General features: G+C 40.3%; 1 protein-coding gene across 1 annotated transcript; it reads left to right on the forward strand.

The window, feature by feature from the left end:
* The first annotated feature begins 466 nt into the window (after window positions 1-466).
* Window positions 467-21997, forward strand: LOC129773382 (symplekin). The gene is made up of 5 exons (XM_055776978.1): window positions 467-731; window positions 795-2187; window positions 19687-20877; window positions 20939-21681; window positions 21749-21997. The coding sequence occupies exons 1-5, from the start codon at window positions 645-647 to the stop codon at window positions 21851-21853; spliced, it is 3519 nt and encodes a 1172-aa protein (XP_055632953.1). The 5' UTR covers window positions 467-644; the 3' UTR covers window positions 21854-21997.
* The last annotated feature ends 441 nt before the right edge of the window (window positions 21998-22438 follow it).

Genomic DNA, 22438 nt, shown 5'->3' on the forward strand with positions numbered 1-22438 from the left:
GTGTAAGTGAATTGATCGATTTCTCTTCGTCAACATTTTCTTTAGTTAATAACTCAACTGCAAAAACGTTCTAATTTGAGTGTGCTATAGAATCCGATAGATGAGGTTCTGACTTATCTTCCTAATTTTCAAATACAGTTGGGAATGAGTTGCAGCTATGTTATGACCATAAGGCCATGTTCTCACAGAAACAATACCATAATTCCAAGTGGTTCGAAAGAAATCAATTTACATTTAACTCCTTCCTGTATTATTTTTTACGTCACACATCAAGTGATTTCATTACTTTGCTGAGCGTTCTAGCGCCCCGTTATGTAAGTACACCACGAATGAGACTCGATGTTGTACGGGAAAGGGTTAACGTTCACGTCTATGACGTCAGTAATAACATTATGTACCTTCCTATAAACTTATTGCAATGTGCTTACCCGCATTAGCGCGCGACTTCGATTTGTTTTGTGTAGTTTCTGTCAAAAAATCCGAAATCGGAACGGATAGCATAAGATATTCTCCTCTATTGTTCATATTTGATTACTTGATAGATTAGAATGATTATCTCGTAAAAGCTCTAGTATCATTAACTAGATAATCTGTTGATCAAAAGCGCCTTCTTTCAAGTATTAACGCACTATACGTAGAGCAAAATGAATAACTTTCTCCGCAGCTCCAGTTTCAGCCAGGAAACGGCATCTCTTTTCACCAATGAAAAATATGCATCGGCCTGTGGCAAGGTGAGTTTCATTACTTGTTTATAGTGTGGCGGAAATGAATATTTAATCGAATATCTCGTTTAGGTCGTTAAATTGCTGAACGAATCATTGATGGCTAATGCCAGCCAGAAATGTGAAATCATTTCAAAAGTTCAGGAGCTAATACTGCACTCTGATACGGATCTGTTACTGGAATTTCTAGATAACATACTTTCGTTTGCGCATGATACCAATCAGGATGTCCGGAAATCGGTAGCTGGATTTATAGAGGAAGTTTGCAAGATAAATATACCTTTACTGCCCAAATTAGTTAACGTTTTGTTCGCATTATTGCGAGATTCCGCTCCAAGCGTTGCTAAAAGGGTTATACAAGGTAGTGGAGCCATTTACAAGCAAGCGCTGCAATGGATTTGTTCGCTTACGGATATCACCGAGGAAGTGGAACAAGCCTGGAACACACTCTGCTTGATAAAGGCATCGATTCTGGATATGATCGACAATGACAACGATGGTATAAGAACAAATGCGATCAAGTTTCTGGAAGGAGTAGTCATACTTCAAACTTATCCTGATGAAGATAGTATGAAGCGAGAGAATGATTTCTCGTTAGAAAACGTTCCGCTGACGTTGAAAATTGCCCGCAGACGCAAGCTGGAAGACGAAGCCGTGAATATTTTCGAGCTGTTATTGCAGTTCCATGCTGCATCGCATATTTCATCGGTAAATCTTATCGCTTGTACGGGAACGCTGTGTATTATAGCGAAGATGCGCCCTTCAATGATGAATCAAGTGGTGGATGCTTTCAAAAATCTTCACGCTAATCTTCCACCAACTTTGACGAATTCCCAGGTTAGCTCGGTTCGCAAAAACTTGAAGATGCAATTTATGAGCCTCTTGAAACATCCAGCTTGCTACGAGCATCAAACTAGCATCACCCAAATCCTGCAGGATCTCGGAGCGTCCAATACCGAAATCGGGCGGGCGATTCCCAAACTGGACAAACGCGAACAGCAGCGACGAGCGAAGCGAGCACTGGAGAATTCTATGTCTTCTCAACTAGCGGCGAAAAAGGCCAAATTGGGTGAGCATATGCGGAGAGAGAAAGAACGGGTGGCAGCGGCGAGTGCCGCTCCCCGACAAATGGAAGTAGATTTTGATGAACTGAACGAGCAGCGATTGCGGTCTAATCGTTTGAATGAGCAATTCCTGACAAATCACCTTCAGAAGATCGGCGTGGTTGTACAGCTGGTTATGAATAATATGGCCGAGCTGCCATCGGAGCCGACACAACATTTCCTGCAGACATACAGCCCAACATCGCCGGATGTTACCATTCAACAGCAGATTCAGAAGATCGCCCAAACGTTCGCCGAACAGATGACCGATAACAAAGTTGGCCCAGGAGTGTCCGCCATGACCAAGGAAGTACCAATGAGACCTAAAATAAGCGATGACGAGGAGAGGAGTATTATTCATGGTGAGTTGAATTGGAAAATGTTGGTTAATTTCATGTTTAAAAATAAGGTTGGGGAATAAGAAATCCCCTATTTTTTCGGTAAACGGCCCTAGCGATCGATGCCTCGTATCTGTCAAGGTGACATATTTAACACTAAAAAATTATACGAGTTTGTGTCCAAAACACGACCGCATTTGTTGACGTAGCACTACGCTGTTATTTTATTCAATTCACTTGTTCATAACTTCGGATATTATTTTAGGATGCTGCGAAACTTTAGAAATAACTGTTTAGTAGAATGGTTTAGTCACCCTAAAATGTTTTTTTGTAGAATCTTAACGATTATTGATTTATGATTCATTCTTGCCCTCACAGAACAATATACAAGCTCATCATAAGTCGCAGTTTGTCTCTTGCCAATGCAATGAAAACAGGTAAACATATATCTGTTGTACCAGCACCATTATTCCACATCTCATAACTACATCAATCTTCTGCCCATGTTGCGCTCTTAAAATAAATTCTTTATGTTAATCTTATCAACCTCGAAAAGAGTTGCATTGCTTCATAATACTCAAGATTAGCACAGAAGTCATCCTTATCGGTGACAGTTTTGCGACTAGCACGTGAACCAAAATAATTTATGACATCCCGACTAGACATTCACAATGGTCTAGCTTGTTGATTCCTCATATAATTATATGACGCACAACCTTGATGTCTGCTTCGCCATAGCGTCAGTTCGATGTATTAGTGTAATGTCAAAAGTGCCAACGAAGACCTTATTCTAACGCAAAGCAAGCGATGTTCACTGCTTCAAATATAGAAAAAGACTGGAAATTTGCCTCAGTAAAGATCAATTCTTTATACTCAATGAGGTACACGTGAAGTGCAGTAGTAGGTAAAGTATATTCGGATTAGTTAAAAAAATTAAACACATATAAATCCTTTTGCGAAACATAACTTAACAAAGAACTTGCTGTTTGCTCGTTGGACCAGATGGCAAGGATGTCCTCGACCCATAGCTCCAGGCCAGTGGAGAGGAAGCCGTGCCGTTGAAGATGCCGAAGTGTTAATATTCCCCTTCATCGTGGAGGTGAAGGAACAAGGATCTTCTTGAATGATCCATTGTTAAGACGCTAGATCTTAAAAAATAATTCGACATCTTTTAGGTAGCAAACAAGTGCTGCTACTCTTGCTGGATCGTCCCTCAAGACGTCTCTTACACTCCCGCTGATGCCATGAAGGTTTCGCAGATCATCAAATTTCGGGCAACCACACAAGAAGTGCTCAACGGAGTTGTGGATTTGGCAGAGGTCGCAGAGTAGATGGAAGGGTCGTCTATAGAATCCGTGTGACACCGAGCAGTAACCGGTCCTCAGTCTGGACAGGATTCGTTGTTCTCTCATTCCTTTAACATCGTCAAACCTGACAATCGTGCCCTTGACTTTTTTGAGGAACTGCCCCCTTTCTGAGAACGACCTTTCGGTCCAAAAGGTGCGGAAAGAGTTGGTGATCCACATCTTCACATCGTCAAGCGGCACATCTCGAGTGAAGAACGGTCTGGTGTGACCGATTCCGGCAAACCGGTCGGCCGCTTCATTCCCTGCGATGCCGTTGTGTCCGGGGACCCACATGAGTACAGTGTCGGACAATATGTACTTCCTGACGGCCTGTACCCATGGATGTTTGGACCTGGTCGCAACGATGGCATCAATGGCGCTTGCCGAATCGGAGACGACCAACAACGGCTTGGAAGATGAAGTTGCAGTTGCCTCGAAGATGCCGGCCAATTCGGCCGTGAAGACCTGGCAGATGTCCACGAGTTTCTTGCTGGAAATCAGACTTTTATTATCGCTTACCCCAAATCCAACTCCCGATGGTCCTTTTGAGCCGTCCGAGTATCTGATCTCGTGAAGACGGTATTTTTCTGCTATGATGGCCTTGAAATATTCTAGCAGACCGATCGAGCTCGCCCGGCTCGAAAGTTGTCCCTAATACCGTTCTCGACGAGAACAGTTGGGAACTTCCAGTCGTTCGCACCAAACCAAGATTGTTTTGCCACCGGGGGGAGGTTGAAATGCGCCACCCGCTGTAGGATCGTGTTGCTAAGGACGATCAGGTGGGTCTCCCCTCTACCGCTGGTTTTCCACAAGAAATTGGCAGTCCTGGCTACGATCGCCGAGTCTATGATTAAATCGAAAGAAGGATTTCAGCGCAGACAGAGGCAGCTGGTGTTGATGGCAGGAGACCGAAGACTGTCCGTAGTATTCGGATATTTATTATATATTCGGATTAGTTAAAAAAATTAAACACATATAAATCCTTTTGCGAAACATAACTTAACAAAGAACTTGCTGTTTGCTCGTTGGACCAGATGGCAAGGATGTCCTCGACCCATAGCTCCAGGCCAGTGGAGAGGAAGCCGTGCCGTTGAAGATGCCGAAGTGTTAATATTCCCCTTCATCGTGGAGGTGAAGGAACAAGGATCTTCTTGAATGATCCATTGTTAAGACGCTAGATCTTAAAAAATAATTCGACATCTTTTAGGTAGCAAACAAGTGCTGCTACTCTTGCTGGATCGTCCCTCAAGACGTCTCTTACACTCCCGCTGATGCCATGAAGGTTTCGCAGATCATCAAATTTCGGGCAACCACACAAGAAGTGCTCAACGGAGTTGTGGATTTGGCAGAGGTCGCAGAGTAGATGGAAGGGTCGTCTATAGAATCCGTGTGACACCGAGCAGTAACCGGTCCTCAGTCTGGACAGGATTCGTTGTTCTCTCATTCCTTTAACATCGTCAAACCTGACAATCGTGCCCTTGACTTTTTTGAGGAACTGCCCCCTTTCTGAGAACGACCTTTCGGTCCAAAAGGTGCGGAAAGAGTTGGTGATCCACATCTTCACATCGTCAAGCGGCACATCTCGAGTGAAGAACGGTCTGGTGTGACCGATTCCGGCAAACCGGTCGGCCGCTTCATTCCCTGCGATGCCGTTGTGTCCGGGGACCCACATGAGTACAGTGTCGGACAATATGTACTTCCTGACGGCCTGTACCCATGGATGTTTGGACCTGGTCGCAACGATGGCATCAATGGCGCTTGCCGAATCGGAGACGACCAACAACGGCTTGGAAGATGAAGTTGCAGTTGCCTCGAAGATGCCGGCCAATTCGGCCGTGAAGACCTGGCAGATGTCCACGAGTTTCTTGCTGGAAATCAGACTTTTATTATCGCTTACCCCAAATCCAACTCCCGATGGTCCTTTTGAGCCGTCCGAGTATCTGATCTCGTGAAGACGGTATTTTTCTGCTATGATGGCCTTGAAATATTCTAGCAGACCGATCGAGCTCGCCCGGCTCGAAAGTTGTCCCTAATACCGTTCTCGACGAGAACAGTTGGGAACTTCCAGTCGTTCGCACCAAACCAAGATTGTTTTGCCACCGGGGGGAGGTTGAAATGCGCCACCCGCTGTAGGATCGTGTTGCTAAGGACGATCAGGTGGGTCTCCCCTCTACCGCTGGTTTTCCACAAGAAATTGGCAGTCCTGGCTACGATCGCCGAGTCTATGATTAAATCGAAAGAAGGATTTCAGCGCAGACAGAGGCAGCTGGTGTTGATGGCAGGAGACCGAAGACTGTCCGTAGTGCTTTGTTGTAGATCGGTGCCAGAGATTTTGGGAGCTTGTCTCCAGCCAAACACGTCAGTTCAAGGCCATACGTGAGGCGGCTGCTGATAATAACTTTGGCCACCCGTAGCCGGATATTTCTGTTATTGCTCCGGTGCTGTTTGGAAATGGTTTTCAACAGATTCAACCAGGTGGCATAGCTCTTCCTAACTTCCTCGAAATGGCGGTGGAAGATAGGTTTGTGGTCGACAAAAACTCCTAGGATCTTTAGCGTTTTTCGGAGGGGAATGTTGTTTTTGTATAGCTGGACCCTGGAGTTGGGACTCTGATGTCTGTCGCTGCAAATCACCATATGGCCGCTATTCTGCGCTGAAAGTCTAAATCCTCTCGGCCGCCCACCGGCCGATGGCATTGGTAGCTGCCTGTATCCTGATGCGTGGAATCCTATCGGTGTCACCCACTGCCATCAAAAGAATATCGTCCGCGTAGACAAACACAAGACTCCCCCAGGCAGGACCTGGAACAGGCTATTCATGGCGACGAGAAAGAGGGTGACAGCAAGAACAGAACCTTGAGGTACTCCTGTTTCCTCGTGGAAAGCTCGGGAACTGATGTTACCAATTTTGACCTCAAAGGTTCGACGTGTGGCGAACTTCTTGACGAAGTGCAGTAATTTCCCGTCAACGCCCCAATCTGCCAGAGTTTTCAGCACTAACGGGATCCATGTTCTGTTGTATACCTTTTCCAGGTTCAGTGCTACCGTCTCCATGTGCTGACGGTTCCTGTCGGCTTCGGCTATCACGTCTCTGAGGGTCGCGAAGTAGTTGTTGGTGCCCACACCCGGTGGGAAGGCGAACTGTCGATAGCCCAATTTTCTATTTTCGGTGGTCACCTTACCAGGCGTCTATTCGCCATTCTTTCCAGGATCTTGGATCTTGAACAGGAGGTTAAGGAAATTGGACGGTAGCCTTTCACGTTGTTGTTGCTTTGACCGACCTTAGGTATGGGTATTGATCACTAAACCAACGATAGTCCTACGTCAACCTTGTGGTTATACCACAGATATAACCAACTTCCTGTTTTTTTATGACTTTTTTCACATAAACACATCTTTATTACTTACATGTGTTTTTAGAAACAGAGAAACAAAAATTTGAAACATGCTACTTAACCTGAACACATTCTGCTGCACATAATCTGCTGAAAGAGCAATCCAAAAAATAATTCTCGAAAGAGACGTGATCGCTCTGAAGCTCCCCTGATGCACATTGGAAAACAAACTAAGCGATACTGTGTGGATAAAAAGGAGCACAATACAAATTAGCTATTGTGGATCACGTTTCCTCCAGATACTTAAAATGATAGAAAGAGGCAATAAAGGAATGCTGTCAATTCCCCTATCTTTGTGCAGTTGCCAGACATCTGAATTCAACACAAATTCCGCTTAGCTTTCACAATCTGTAAAGGCAGTTTTAGAGTTCGTGAACGTGAAAGTGAACAAACACCTTTTCGTTAATAATTCATCAGTCCATATATAAAACGCGGGGAAAACATCTTGAAACGATAGGAAGAAACATTTTCTAGTTAAAAAACATATTTAAACACAATTCATATTGATAAAAATAGATTAATTGAATATTTCACTACGATTCTAAATTTCCACCGTGGAATCGAGATGTTGGTGAATTTACCATAGTTAAACGGCTTCGGTGGACGTGAACACGAGAACAGTGTTGAATATAGACGTCAAAATATTTCCGCCTTCATGTTCACGTTCGGAAGTCACAAGGCTCTCTGAAAATTATTTCACCGTGAACTGTAAGGGCGATTACACATTATCCGGTTTCAGCCGGACCGGTTTCAAAAAGCGCCGCTGGGTTTGGACGGATAACCGGATGTAGCGGGATAACCTATTACCATTATCCTTTCCCACTTGTCATAAAATCCCAACGATCCTATTCCCACAAATTCATTCCCACGCCATAAATTATCGTCATACATGTTTGTAGGCCAAATGCATTTTTATGTCACTAGCTCACAGCTGCATACGATAATATTAAATAACAACCACTCACCCTTGCAGCGTAACATTATGCAGAACTAACCCACTTCAACCAAGTGTGAAATGACAACACACAGAAACAACCACTACCCTTTTGTTCTCCGTATTGACCCGTTCGAACCAATCGAACGCGCTCACATATTTCCTTGCTGGCTCCTCCTCCTCTAGAATAGAAGCTACCTTGTGTAGAGTTTTAGTTTAAGCATTATAAAAAGTACATGTCGAATGCAAGCAAGAGGTCTTTTACATTTCCAACCAATCAAGTTAACAAGTGTCGAATGCACGCGAGGACGGAACTAAGAATATAGTGATATTTATATTAGTGGAATGTGCCTGAGTTCTTTCATTCCGAATAATATCACAAGTGCCCCAAAGTGATAGAAATTGTATACTACATCGGGTTGAACCTCCACATGGCGACCGAGACTTTAGCCTGAATCTTCGGCTATGAGTGAAACCAAACAATTTTTTTGTTTTGACGAAACAGTGAACGTTCAAAAATGGGCTTTTTCTCGGCAGACGAGATAGTGTCGAGCGCCCCAGTGTCGAGTTCACCGCAAACGATTGCTTTATGCATCCTTGCTGGTGCTGCGTTAGGTTACGGTGTTGTGCGGTTAATGCACACGTTTTATAAGAATCACTCGGAGAGAGTAGCCTCCCGAGCAGTGAGAGCGGCACAGCTCAACCAGGTATAAAGGGCAGAAGTGAACTATTTTTTTTTTTCAAAATTTGAACAAAGTGAACTAATCAACGAAGACGTGCCAACTAGACCAAAGTGAACTAATAAACGGAACTGTGCTAACCACCCATGTGAACGAACCAATAGAAACTCATTACACGAACTAGTGACCATTGGAAAAACTAAACATGTGGAACGAGAACATCAAGGACATCTTGGCCCAGGCGGAGGCCCAAGCGGAACACATCGCATTAGTGGAAAAAATCGGATGGCGGCAATATAGGAAGCAACACCCGAAGCAGCCGAAAAGAGGTTTCAATATCAAAATTGAAAACATCCATGGAGCAACCATCTATGTGACACCTTTCACAAAGCTCAGCCTTACTGATACTGTAGTAGGATACCGCCGACAGAGATGGTAAGTCAATTATAAGATGTAAAATATGAAAAAAAAATTTTTTTTGAAGTAAAAATTGTTAATGAAAAAAAAAAAAAAACACAAAATGTTCATGTAAAATATGTGCTAAGCTGTAAGACTACTTGTTGTAGACATCAACAAAAACAGAAATAAAAAAATTTTCGCCTTTAATTTAATGGCAAGTTTAATAGAAAACAAAATACAGAAATTACAAGTAATTGCAAAATCACTGCGATCCGAGCAAACTAAAAAGTTAAGAAAAGCTACATTGAGAACCAAGCTCGCAGAAGCTGAAAAATTAGCTGAAGATATTAAAACAATAGTAGACCCTCTCGTACACAATAAAGAGGCTGAAGAATTGTTATTGCTTGCCGAAAATGCTAATCTAATATATCAAGATATTAGAAATAAAATAAACATTATCATTAAACAAAAATCTTTCAAAGAAGTAGCTCTTGCGATATTGTTCGTTGTTGGAATACAAAAACCGAAAATGTCCAAATTCGATTACAAAGAGGCAGCCGCAATGGTGCCAATCTACGACGGCTCACCTGATGGACTCGATATGTTCATCAGTGCAGCCACACTACTAAATGAGATCTCCCCCAGCGCAAACAAAGCGTTGGTATATCAATTCCTACTGACCAGACTCGACAAAAAGGCCCGAAGAGCAATTAATAATAGCGTGGATATACCTTCACTGCTAACAAATTTAAAAACTACATGTATATCAAAGACTAGCGCCGACAGCATATTAGCGAAGTTGAAGTCTATAAAAAAACAGTCAGCAGACGAATTATGTAAGGAAGTTGAAGAGCTGACCGAACAACTCATCGACTTACACATCAAGGAAGAGACACCACCGCAACGAGCAGCAAAACTCGCTTGCCAAGCAGGAATCGATGCCCTCATTGAAGGCATTGATAACCCTGAATTAAAAACTATATTACGTGCGGGAGCCTTCACCAGCATAGCTGACGCAGTGGAGAAGGTCAATAAATATAAATCGCTGACAACCAAATCAGCAAATGTGCTTATTTACAATCGCGGGCAGCGACAACCGCCCTACCCGCATCCTAACCGTTTCAACCAGAACAATCGTGGTAGAAATTTTAATAACTATAGAGGAAGAGGTGGTAGATTCAATAATCAACCTCAACAAAACCAAAATTTTAACCAAAATCGCCAATATCATCAACAGAATTTCCCTAACCAAAACAGAAACTTTAGGGGCAATGGCAGCCAAAACTATTACAACAGACCGCAACATTTCATTAGAATTGCGGAAAACTCCGAAAACCCGGCTGCGAACCTCCGCGCGTTGTCGGACGAAGAACAGGAGGAAAACCGAAATCAACATCAAATATTTTCAACCTAAATATTACTTGTTCAATGTTTATTATAGTTAAATTAAGCATGTGCGAACAACCATGCGTTCTTATTCTTGATACAGGGGCAGATATATCAATCCTAAAGGAAAATTTGATCAAACGTACCCAGAAAATTAACAAAAATAATACATGCATAATAAACGGCGTGACCGAAGGCAAACTTGAAACAATAGGTAGTACCAACACTAGTCTACTTATAGAAAATAATAAAATTCCACACCAATTCCATTTGGTGAATAAACAATTCCCAATTACAGCTGACGGCATTCTAGGAAAAGACTTTTTAACAAAATATGAATGTAATCTGTGTTTGAAGACATGGTTACTATCCTTTTTCTTCAATGAGACTAATCTAGAAGTACCGATCCATGACACATGGGACGATCATCTAGTCATCCCCCCCAGATGCCAGATTATCAAAGAAATAAAAATTCCACATATAAAAGAAGACACTGTCATAATTTCTCAAGAAATCAAACCTGGAGTATTTTGCGCAAATTCCATAGTTAACTCTAAAACACAATTCGTTAAAATCATTAATACCAATACGTCTGAAATACTTCTACCCAAAAATTTCAAGCCACTAACCCAACCGTTAACACATTTTACAATCAACCACAACACAACTAACAACCCTAATCGTATACCAAAATTAACTGAAGAATTAAATCTAACTAACACTCCCCGTGAAGCCCAACACAAACTGATAAATCTCTGCAGAAACTATAACGAAATATTCGCTTTAAAAGATGACTTCTTAACTACCAACAACTTTTATAAACAAAACATTCAACTCAACGACAAAAACCCCGTCTACATAAAAAATTATCGAACTCCAGAGGCCCAAATAACAGAAATAAATAAACAAATATCAAATATGTTAGAAAATAGAATCATCCAACCATCAACCTCTCCATATAATTCCCCTATACTTTTAGTGCCAAAAAAATCTAATACACAAGATAAAAAGTGGCGATTAGTGGTAGACTTTCGCCAGCTCAACAAAAAAATTACACCAGATAAATTTCCCCTTCCAAGAATAGATGAAATACTCGATCATTTAGGAAGAGCCAAATACTTTACTACTCTAGACCTAATGTCAGGTTTCCACCAAATAGAACTTGACGAAAATTCCAAAAAACTAACAGCATTCTCTACTTCAAACGGTCATTTCGAATTCAATAGACTACCTTTCGGATTAAATATTTCCCCAAACAGCTTCCAAAGAATGATGACAATTGCACTCAGCGGCTTACCACCAGAGTGTGCTTTCCTTTACATTGACGACATTATAGTAGTCGGATGTTCCATAAATCATCATTTAAGTAATTTGGAAAAAGTTTTTAAACAACTCCAAAAATATAATTTGAAACTTAACCCCGCAAAATGCTCATTCTTTAGACCAGATGTCACATACCTAGGTCATAATATATCCGCATCTGGCATCCAACCAGATAAATCAAAATTTTCAGTCATATTAAATTACCCTACACCAAACACATCGGATGAAGTCCGTCGATTCGTTGCTTTTTGCAACTATTATAGAAGATTTATTAAAAATTTTGCCCAAATTGCGCATCCCTTAAACAAACTCCTTCGAAAAAATGCAGTCTTCGATTGGAGCTCTGAATGTCAGCAAGCATTCAATTCTTTAAAATCAGCACTGATTTCTCCCACAATTTTACAATTTCCCGATTTTAAAAAAGAATTCACACTAATAACCGATGCATCAAAGACTGCCTGTGGCGCAGTATTGGCCCAAGATTGCGATGGAATCGAATTACCGATCGCTTACGCAAGTAAAGCCTTCACCAAAGGTGAAGCAAATAAATCAACAATTGAACAGGAACTTACTGCCATTCATTGGGCAATAACATTCTTTAGACCATACTTATACGGAAGAAAATTCACGGTAAAAACAGACCACAGACCGCTTGTTTACCTTTTTTCAATGAAGAATCCATCTTCCAAATTAACACGAATGAGACTAGATTTAGAGGAATTTAATTTTGACGTACAATATGTACAAGGAAAACTAAACGTAACTGCCGACGCATTATCACGAATAGCAATTGATTCTGAAACTTTGAAAACAATAAACGTCCTAGCCGTTCAAACGAGAGCAATGACAAGAAAAGAACAAAATATGAATCAGACGGAATACGAACATTTGAATAATAACACTGTACTCGATGTCAATGAGCCTGATCAACTCAAAGTATACGAGGCAGTTGAACCAACCGAATGGGAAAAACTACCCAAACTTCAATGCGGACGCGCACTCGAAGATAATGAAAACGCTAGCGAGAATGAATTTAATAATATGAAATGCGCAATTAAAAATAAAACAGGATTCAAAGAATTAATGTCGACAAATACAAAAATTGCAAGCAACTCGAAAGAGACCTTAGGGAATCTATTACAGAAAGTTGAAAATATGGCCAAAAAATTAAGAATAAGCGCGATAGCTCTAGCGTTATCAAGCGTGATATTCCAATTATGCAGCGTTCAATTCTTCAAGAAGACTTGTAACGACTCGCTAAAAGACTTGCAAATAGTGCTCTACACACCCAAGCGTGTGATAGAAAGCCAAGAAGAAAAATTAAAAATCCTGAAAAATTATCATGATGCACCAATTGGAGGACATATAGGTGCCAATCGATTATATAAAAAGCTCAGTAGACTCTATTCCTGGAGCAAAATGAAATCAGAAATTTATGAATATGTTAGAAATTGTATACAATGCAAACAAAATAAACACAAAACCCCGACCAAGGAAAACTTTATAAAAATACCCACCCCAGAAAAACCTTTTGATTGTGTATCTATTGACACTATCGGACCTTTTAACAAATCTAATTCAGGAAATAGATATGCATTAACTATCCAATGTAACCTCTCCAAATACGTAATAATAAAACCAACCCCAGACAAACAAGCATCCACAATAGCGAGAGCATTTATAGAAAATTGCATTCTCGTATACGGTACTCCGTCAATTGTTCAAACTGATCAAGGAACCGAATACAAGAATGAATTATTTGACAATATTTCAAAATTACTCCAAATTCAACAAAAATTTTCTACCCCCTATCACCCGCAATCAATCGGAAGTTTAGAAAGAAACCATCGTTGTCTTAATGAATACGTGAGACAATTCATCAACCCATCGCAGAGCGACTGGGATGATTGGTTGCCTTACTATGCATTCTGTTACAACACCACTCCGCATACAGATTTTTCATACACACCTTTTGAATTAGTTTTCGGCAGAAACGCAACACTGCCATACAACCTAAAATCACACATTGAACCCGTATACAATATCGAGCAATATCATAAAGAATTACAATTCAAACTCAAAACGGCAACAAAATCAGCAAAAGAAATAATTGACAGAATCAAACAAAAGCGTCGTGAAGATCAGCAGAAAGATACAAACCCAATACAAATACATGAGAATGATTTAGTTATGATGACTAACGAAAACAGAAGAAAACTAGACAAGGTATATCAAGGACCATACAAGGTCATATCAATAAATCACCCAAACGCGACATTATTAGATGAGAAAACCCAAAACACTCATACTGTACATAAAAATAGATTAATTACTTATAATTCCCTCCTCCGTTAGGGGGAAGGGGGTATTAGAAATTTGGTACGTATCAGAGATTAAGTTCATTTTTACTCAATTATTTCCCAATTATAATTATTATTAAAATCATCACTGTTATTATCATCATAATTATCGACAATCATTAAATACAAATATTATACAATAAGCATCACAGAACAAATTAAAACTATTATAAATTAAATACACTATATAATTAAATTTACGAATTTATCACAACCTGTAAATATAGTTAGATAACCATATGTAAGAGGAGAAGCTATAACACCCAATAATAATGAATATAATAATAATAAATGATTCCACCCGGTTACATCATTCTCCCAAAGAGGGATGGTGTAGCGGGATAACCTATTACCATTATCCTTTCCCACTTGTCATAAAATCCCAACGATCCTATTCCCACAAATTCATTCCCACGCCATAAATTATCGTCATACATGTTTGTAGGCCAAATGCATTTTTATGTCACTAGCTCACAGCTGCATACGATAATATTAAATAACAACCACTCACCCTTGCAGCGTAACATTATGCAGAACTAACCCACTTCAACCAAGTGTGAAATGACAACACACAGAAACAACCACTACCCTTTTGTTCTCCGTATTGACCCGTTCGAACCAATCGAACGCGCTCACATATTTCCTTGCTGGCTCCTCCTCCTCTAGAATAGAAGCTACCTTGTGTAGAGTTTTAGTTTAAGCATTATAAAAAGTACATGTCGAATGCAAGCAAGAGGTCTTTTACATTTCCAACCAATCAAGTTAACAAGTGTCGAATGCACGCGAGGACGGAACTAAGAATATAGTGATATTTATATTAGTGGAATGTGCCTGAGTTCTTTCATTCCGAATAATATCACAAGTGCCCCAAAGTGATAGAAATTGTATACTACATCGGGTTGAACCTCCACACGGATAACAATGTGAAAAAGACCTCGCGCTACACAAAACCGTGCATCTCTCACATACACATACGTGCAATTATTTATATAGTGGATTGATAGGTAAACATTGCTGCAAATACTCCTGCTACATGCAGCCGTTTGTATACGGAAAACCTTGAAACCACAGCTGCTGCAGCAATTACGAGTCTTCTCAAATTTGCGTTCCTTTGGAGAGTATATACGGCCGTGTTAAAATGTGGCACACCAGGAACACGGCAGATCTTGCGAAAATTACGCGCATCTTGCATCAGGACGGTATTATTACCGATAGGTGCGATCCAGCGGTCGAAGGTGTGAATCTTCTCGCCCCATTTCAAAATACAATTCAATGACAAATAAATTTAAAAGTCCAGTTGCGGTGTATTTATCCATATCCATATATATAAATTGTTTTATTTCCAAACTTACACAAACAGTATTATTCAATCCATACATTCTGTTGCCACATATTTCCAATAGAATTTGAATGAACCAATAAAAAACATTTCGTAAGCTAAGGGCACTACTCAATTATTTATTCACTTCCTGTGATTTTCTTAGAATTAGCCTACGAGATAATCCATCTATTCTAGAGTGTCTTTTTATTCCACCATTGCAGTATGAATCTTTACGATTAGAACAACATAATTTTCCTTCAGAAACTATTTCATCACTGCTTCCGCAGATTCCTCGAGCGCGTACTCCCGGGGCAGGGACGGCTTCTCGAGCGTATTTCGCATCAACACATAGTTATCAATACGCGGATCCTAGGCGAAAAATGACCGAATCAGATATGCCAGCTGGATGATTTCGCTCTGACAGAGCGGATGCTTCTGCATCGGGCAGGAGAACATCTTGATCACCGGTCACATGACAGACAGTTTGGTCTTTAGCTCCTCGAGCCGAGCCTTGTCATCGATCGCTTTCCGGGTCAGGTCGAACTGTGTGGAATGCCCAATAAGAATATTACTAGAGAGCTATTTTTGGTGTGTTCAAATTAACAAAAACTGACCTTCACATTCAGCTCGATAAAATCGCTCACCATTGCTTTGCTTTGAGCAGAAACCTGCATCACTAAACTTTTTCCACAGTAGCGAAATAAAGGAGTAAATGTAAATCCATCCATATCACTTGCAAATTCTGAATTTCAAAAACAACAAACAAACGTCAATAGCACACACATACTAATACATGGGACGAAAAACTGCCTGAATTGTACTAATACTAACAGACATGACAAACAACTGTCAATCCGCGTTGATGGCATGGAACTTCTTGCTCTGCTTTTGGGAAATGATAGTGATAATAGATTTTCAGGTGCAATAAACACATGTTTGAAAATAAAAGTTATGAATGAAAATTAACTTCTTATAAAATATGTTATTTTCGTAATGGAGTAACACGTTCTTTTGCAAGTGGAGAAAAACCCCTGATCAATAATTATATTTGATGATGATTTTGTATTACAATTATGAGTTTCAGTGAAAATATGAAGAAAATTATACAAAAATGATTAAATGATAATCAGTTCACGGGTTCTAAGTAATCAAATAACATGAAGTAAAAATTTTCATTCAAAATTTAAACAACTTGAAACTTAAAAGGTCTGATAATCTTATAGAGAATAATTTGCTTTCCCAAACTGATGTCTCCACCAGACGTCGGCACAATACTATTGTCATCGCGTGTAATGCTTGTCCGGTCACCGGACATTGCAGTCGCAGTAGACGGCTGCATCACGGCGCCGTAAAGAGGTTGGTACGGTCGAAATTTGCCATTTGGGTTTCAGATCGGTCCGGCAAAAACCGGATAATGTGTAATCGCCCTAAGCCGTGATATGTTTAGCAACTCTTGAGTTTTCAGTTGATGCAATTTCATTAAATCGGATTTCTGCACGGGTCGAAAAACTTCGTTGCTTCGGGTTGCCTCGTGAACAACTGTATATTTTAACCGAATTACTTTGTTGAAGCTTAATGTTTATTTACTTCACGTTTACTGGCGAATTGAAGCATTATTGTACAAGAATCCCGTCCTTGAGAGAACAAAATATTTGCATTGAACTTAAAAAGAAATCTATTGTCCGCGTAACTATTACATGGTAAGCTTTTAAATTCAAATTCGTGCAAAAGTTTGAAGTATAGTTTGTTTTACTTTCAATTTTCAGTCCAACATGAATTCAAATGCAAATAAATCTTTGACGCTAAGGAATAAGTTGGATATCATTGACAAATATTAAAAAGCAATTAGAAACAAAACAATATCCAGTAAAGCCACATAACACGATTCCATCCATATTTAAAAATAAAAACTAAATTCGCGAAAAAGTAATAATAATGGTTTTAACTGCTGATGTTCAATACACCAAAATTCAAAGTGCAAAAAAACTCACGCCCGTCGGTTTTCGCTAAAACACAAAAAAACTCGTGCGCGCGATGTTTGAAGAATGGCTTTTGAAATTGGATGAAAAAATGGTGTCCGAAGGAAGATGTATCATTTTGTTGATTGATAATTCTACTAGCCATCCAAATATCCAACAAAAGTTAAGAAATTGCAGACTGCAATATTTTCCTCCAAACATAATCTCTGTGTTTCAACCACTTGGTCTTGTAATAATTAAAGAATTGCAAATGCACTATCGCAACAAATTTGTAAAGGACCAAGTGAATGCGACAGAAAAAGATGAATCGTTGAATCCTACAGTGTATTTGTAATGTCAAACAATCCACTATTGTTAATTGCTTCGTCAAAGCTGGCTTTGTAAAATCAAACAATTTGATATGCATAATTGAAAACAGCATTGATAACGGCCCATTATAGGAAATTGTATTGCGATCGAATTTTGAAGCGCTCGCTAAACAAGGTTTTGATTTATTTGAAGGTTTGGTTATAATTTATTATTATTTTCAAATATCATTTAAGATATAATCGTAATTTGTATTTTCCAGACTATTTGACTTTTGACAACTTAGGCGGCGGTGACACTGGATGCAGAAAAGTGGTCGTACGAATTGTATGCAATAGTGAAGCTAAACAACCACATTGAGTTGTATTGGTGTGGTTACATTGCTTCCCCCTTGCTTCGTTCGTATTCGTCAGCTTCTATCGAACAAAATTGTTTGTTTCTATTCGTACAATCAAATTTTCGTGCGTACTCCTATCCAAAGTAACCTTAGCCTTATGCGAAGGAGCACTTTTGTCTGACGATGGCATCAAAAAGTGTGTTAGGGGACAAATGAGCTGAATTTTGTATCTGTGGTTCAATGTTTTGTTTCAAGATAGTTAGAAATAAATTTCCTTTATTAATAATATAATTTAATTTTTTCGTGTGGACTGTAGCGACAATTTTGTATAACGACAGTTCCTTGCGGTGTCGCTATAGAGAGTTGCACCACCAAATAATCGTCCAACACACCATCAAAAAACTAGGCGATTGTTGCATCGTGACCAATGCGCACGGGAGACAAATGAAATTTTAGCTTAGCGAAGATGTGGAGCCAGATCACACACAAAATTCCAGAACATTTATTTTCTTGGCGAGCTGACGATAGCCTACACACAATTGTGTAGCTCAGGACCCCAATGCCATGGCATCAGTTTGAGGCGATGCCAGAGACATTAGCGAGTGAGATATTTGGTCGCGTCTACAGCTCAAGCGGAAACGAAAATATGTGATGACGCAAAACAAGGCAGAACAAGCAATTTCCATTGCTTCGAGTATAGAACGAGACTGAAAGTTTGCCTCACTCTAGAAAATATCCGCCTACGTTGTTTATACTATCGGTACTGCATAAGTTGGTTGTCATTAACGGCACGGGTAGGTGAGCACAAAAATTAGCAGAACAAATGAATAGGAAAATGGAAATGCTTTTAGGTTTCTTCAATATAAACCATTTACACATTGGGGGATTGTAATGTATAGCATATCAAACAAATCTTAGGGAATTTCCGACTCGTTTGGTATGTAAATCGTAGATGTAGTCCTACGTCGAAAATTCTTTTGCTGCTTTTTGTTTGTTCCATTCAGTTGTGAGTTACAGGGTGTTAACAATGGAAGTCAACAAAGAGGAAACTCGGTACATTTTACCGTTTTTCTTTGACAGAGAGGAAAATGCAAGCTAGGCCGCTAATATTGTAAATAATGTTTGTGGTACCGATACTGTAACAGCTAATTACGCGCAATTTTGGTTTCGTCGATTTCGTTCAGAATTTTTTGATGTTAAAGAGAGGTGCTCAAGCAAGCCCTCTATCGAAAATGTCGATTAAAATCATAGAAATAATGAACGGCAGTTAATAGTCGTAACATCGTCCAGGATCTAAATATCGACCATAGAACAGTTTTAAGCCAAAGACGCAAAGCTGGATTCGCAAAGAAACCAATTAACACAAACAAACATGATGGTGCTGTGTTTCATCAGGACAACGCAAGGACACATACGTCTGTAGTGACTTGTCTGAACCTCCGGCAGGTCATCTGGCAAGTTGTAATACATTCACCAAGCGATTACCAGTTTTTCCTCGCATTGCAAAACTTACTGAGTGATAAGAAATTCGGATCAAGAGTAGATTGTTAAAATCCATAACTAAAGTTCTTCGTCAATGAGGACCAAGTCTTCTATGAGAAATGCGTTATGAAGAATGACAAAAAATTCTACAACAAAACGGTGCATATTCGAACCGGATCGGACAATACGAAGCATTTCAAACACAATTTTGATTTCACGCAAAAATATTGAATTTCTTTTCCCCTAACCATGTTTACCATTTTTTATTCTTTGAAGGTCCTAAACGTCGGCGTGATTTAGACGCTGATACTATTGAAGACGAAGAGGAAGAGGAGGAAATTGATATGGACAAACTTTCGGAAGAAGACAGGAAAAAGTTAGAAGCTAAAAGAAAGCTCCGGGAAACGTTGGAACGGGCGAAAGGCAATTCAGGAGAGCCAAGGTTGAAGCAGCGTGTCAAAGCACTGCGTCTACAAGATGTCACGAAGCCGCTACCGCGTGACTTCAGGCACACATGTCTCAACGATGCGGTCAGGAGAATCCTAAAAGCGGAAAAGCAAGCGCTCATCGGAGGAGCTGGATTCAAACGGAAGCGTATTGTCACCGTTTTCGGGTCCTGTTTTATGTTTTCCGTTAGAGATATCATCCTCGAGTTTGTACTTGAAGACATAAGCAAAAGACTAGATTTGGCGTTCTCCTGGATTTTCGAGGAGTACAATTTGCTGCAAGGCTTCACCCGGCATACCTACATCAAATCTGAAATGAAGCCAGACTTTGCGTACACGCAGCTTTTACTGAAAATAGTTACAAACGTTGTAGAGCGGCAAGAGTTCCGGGAGAAAGAATCGATTCTGAAAAGGGTTTATTTGGAGGCTCCCATGATCCCTGATGATCTGATCTCAATGCTAAGCTTTATGTGCCAACTAGAAGAGCTTTCCGATTGTGGCATGCAAATAACGAAAGATTTGCTCATCAGAAGACCTCCCAAGGAGAAGGTCTTTCTTAACATCCTCTTCAAATACGCGTTCTGTGAGAACGTTGTTATTCGAGAGAAAGCAATTCACTATTTAATGCACATTTACTCACTGCATCATATCCTGATGGAAGAGATGGAAAGTCGAGCCCTGCTTTGGTTAGGCTACTTGGAGGAAAAGGATCCGCCAGAAGGAATATTCGCTGCTGAATTCAATCGCGCGGAGCAACCATGGGTGTGGAACGATGAGCTGGCCAAAACCTGTTTGGGATTGTTTCTGGAATTGCTTGTTTACAAGCAGGAATTGATGCATAGGCTGTCGGAAGTTTACATAAAGGCCACTTCGGATATGAAAAGAGCTATGCTGCGAGCCATTGAGGCACCGGTTAGGAAAATCGGTGCTGACAGTGAAGAATTACTCAAACTCATCGAACAATGTCCGAAGGGATCGGAAACTATCATAACTAGAATAATCTATATTTTGACGGAAAAAAGTAAGTATATTTTTTATACTTGTTTAGATTGGAATTCTTATTCTATACTCTCTTTCCATAGCCATTCCAAGACCAGAACTCGTCGAACGAGTTCGCAACCTACACCAGACTAAGGTATCAGATGTGCGTCTTCTGATTCCAGTCATAAACGGACTTACAAAGAAAGAGATTCTCAATGCTCTGCCGAACCTCATCAAATTGAATCCCGTAGTGGTAAAAGAGGTATTTAATCGACTGCTCGGCATCGGTGCCGAATACAGTAGTTCGAATCTACCCATCACTGCAGCGGAACTTCTGGTGGCCCTGCATACAATCGACACAAACAAAGTCGAACTAAAATGGGTAGTGAAAGCCACCTCTCTTTGTCTGGCGGAGAAGGAAACTTACACCCATGATGTACTAGGAAATGTAATCCAGCAGCTAGTGGAAGTAACTCCTCTACCAACGCTACTGATGAGAACGGTCATTCAATCGCTAACACTTCACCCGAGGTTAGCGGGATTTGTTATGAATTTGTTGCAGCGTCTGATTGGGAAACAAGTCTGGAAGCAGAAGGTCGTTTGGGATGGCTTTCTGAAATGTGCTCAACGTCTGACACCCCAAAGTCTTGGGATACTGATCCAACTGCCGGCCGTTCAACTGCAAGATGCTTTGAATATTTGTCCGAAGTTCAGAGCGCCTATGTTGGAACATGCCCGCGAGATTATGGAGCACCAAATAGGACATGTTTCACAAGATCGAATGGATGTATTGTTGGGAATTTCACCGCATACACCTTCGGGAACAACGGACGTCCAGGTTGTTGTACGTATCGGGATCTGTCTGTAAAACCAATGGGGTCAGCTTGTAATCTTATTTCTGTGTTTTTCAGGGTACTTACAGCGACAATGTACAAATGACTCCTCACTTGCCGGTGATGATCAAACAGGAAAAAGACGCAGAGCGGCCTGAACCGGCTCCTCCTGGTATGGATTGAGCTGGAGAACACTAGGATTTGTCAACGAAATACATACAGTTCTGAATATAAAAGTCGCAAAAATATTTTTGTTTATACAATTTTGTCTATTATTGAGGCTTCAAACTATAAAGTACATCTATAGATATTATTGTTCAATATCAACATTACATTTCTGTAAAATTAATTTGCCGTGAAATGGCTAATTGGAAGATGACCAATTCGAGGTCCTGAGAATGAACTCCCAATCGTTCGCATTATACGCGAACGCCCAACCATTGGCTACGTTATTGTTGTTTATTATTTTATTCGCTCCTTTACCTTTGGCCCTATTTATTTCATTATCCGAGTCATCAATTTCTGGCTAAAAACAAAGTTTTCTTAATATGACCCTTGGGTATCATAACACTCTCTAGAACTCTTCTCTTTGAAATCTGTCAAGGAACCTCGATGAAGCTGTCGTGTCCAGTCGTTTCCCTTTCAGGTCTTTTTTGATGCGGGATACAGAAAAACTGCTGGAATTTGTAGGTCGGGGGCTGCTGAAAAGCTTCGGTAGTGCTGTCATGTTGAACTTGGGCGAAATTCCACTGGTGCTGAACGTCGTGT

This window comes from Toxorhynchites rutilus, chromosome 3, assembly GCF_029784135.1.
Source record: "Toxorhynchites rutilus septentrionalis strain SRP chromosome 3, ASM2978413v1, whole genome shotgun sequence".
Lineage (NCBI taxonomy): Eukaryota > Metazoa > Arthropoda > Insecta > Diptera > Culicidae > Toxorhynchites > Toxorhynchites rutilus.

Excerpts from the sequence above, each read along its gene's own strand:
- LOC129773382 (XM_055776978.1), top strand. The coding sequence starts at position 645 with ATGAATAACTTTCTCCGCAGCTCCAGTTTCAGCCAGGAAACGGCATCT. Across the intron at positions 20,878-20,938 it reads CTATATTTTGACGGAAAAAA|CCATTCCAAGACCAGAACTC; the intron begins GTAAGTATATTT and ends CTCTTTCCATAG. Across the intron at positions 21,682-21,748 it reads CAACGGACGTCCAGGTTGTT|GGTACTTACAGCGACAATGT; the intron begins GTACGTATCGGG and ends TGTGTTTTTCAG.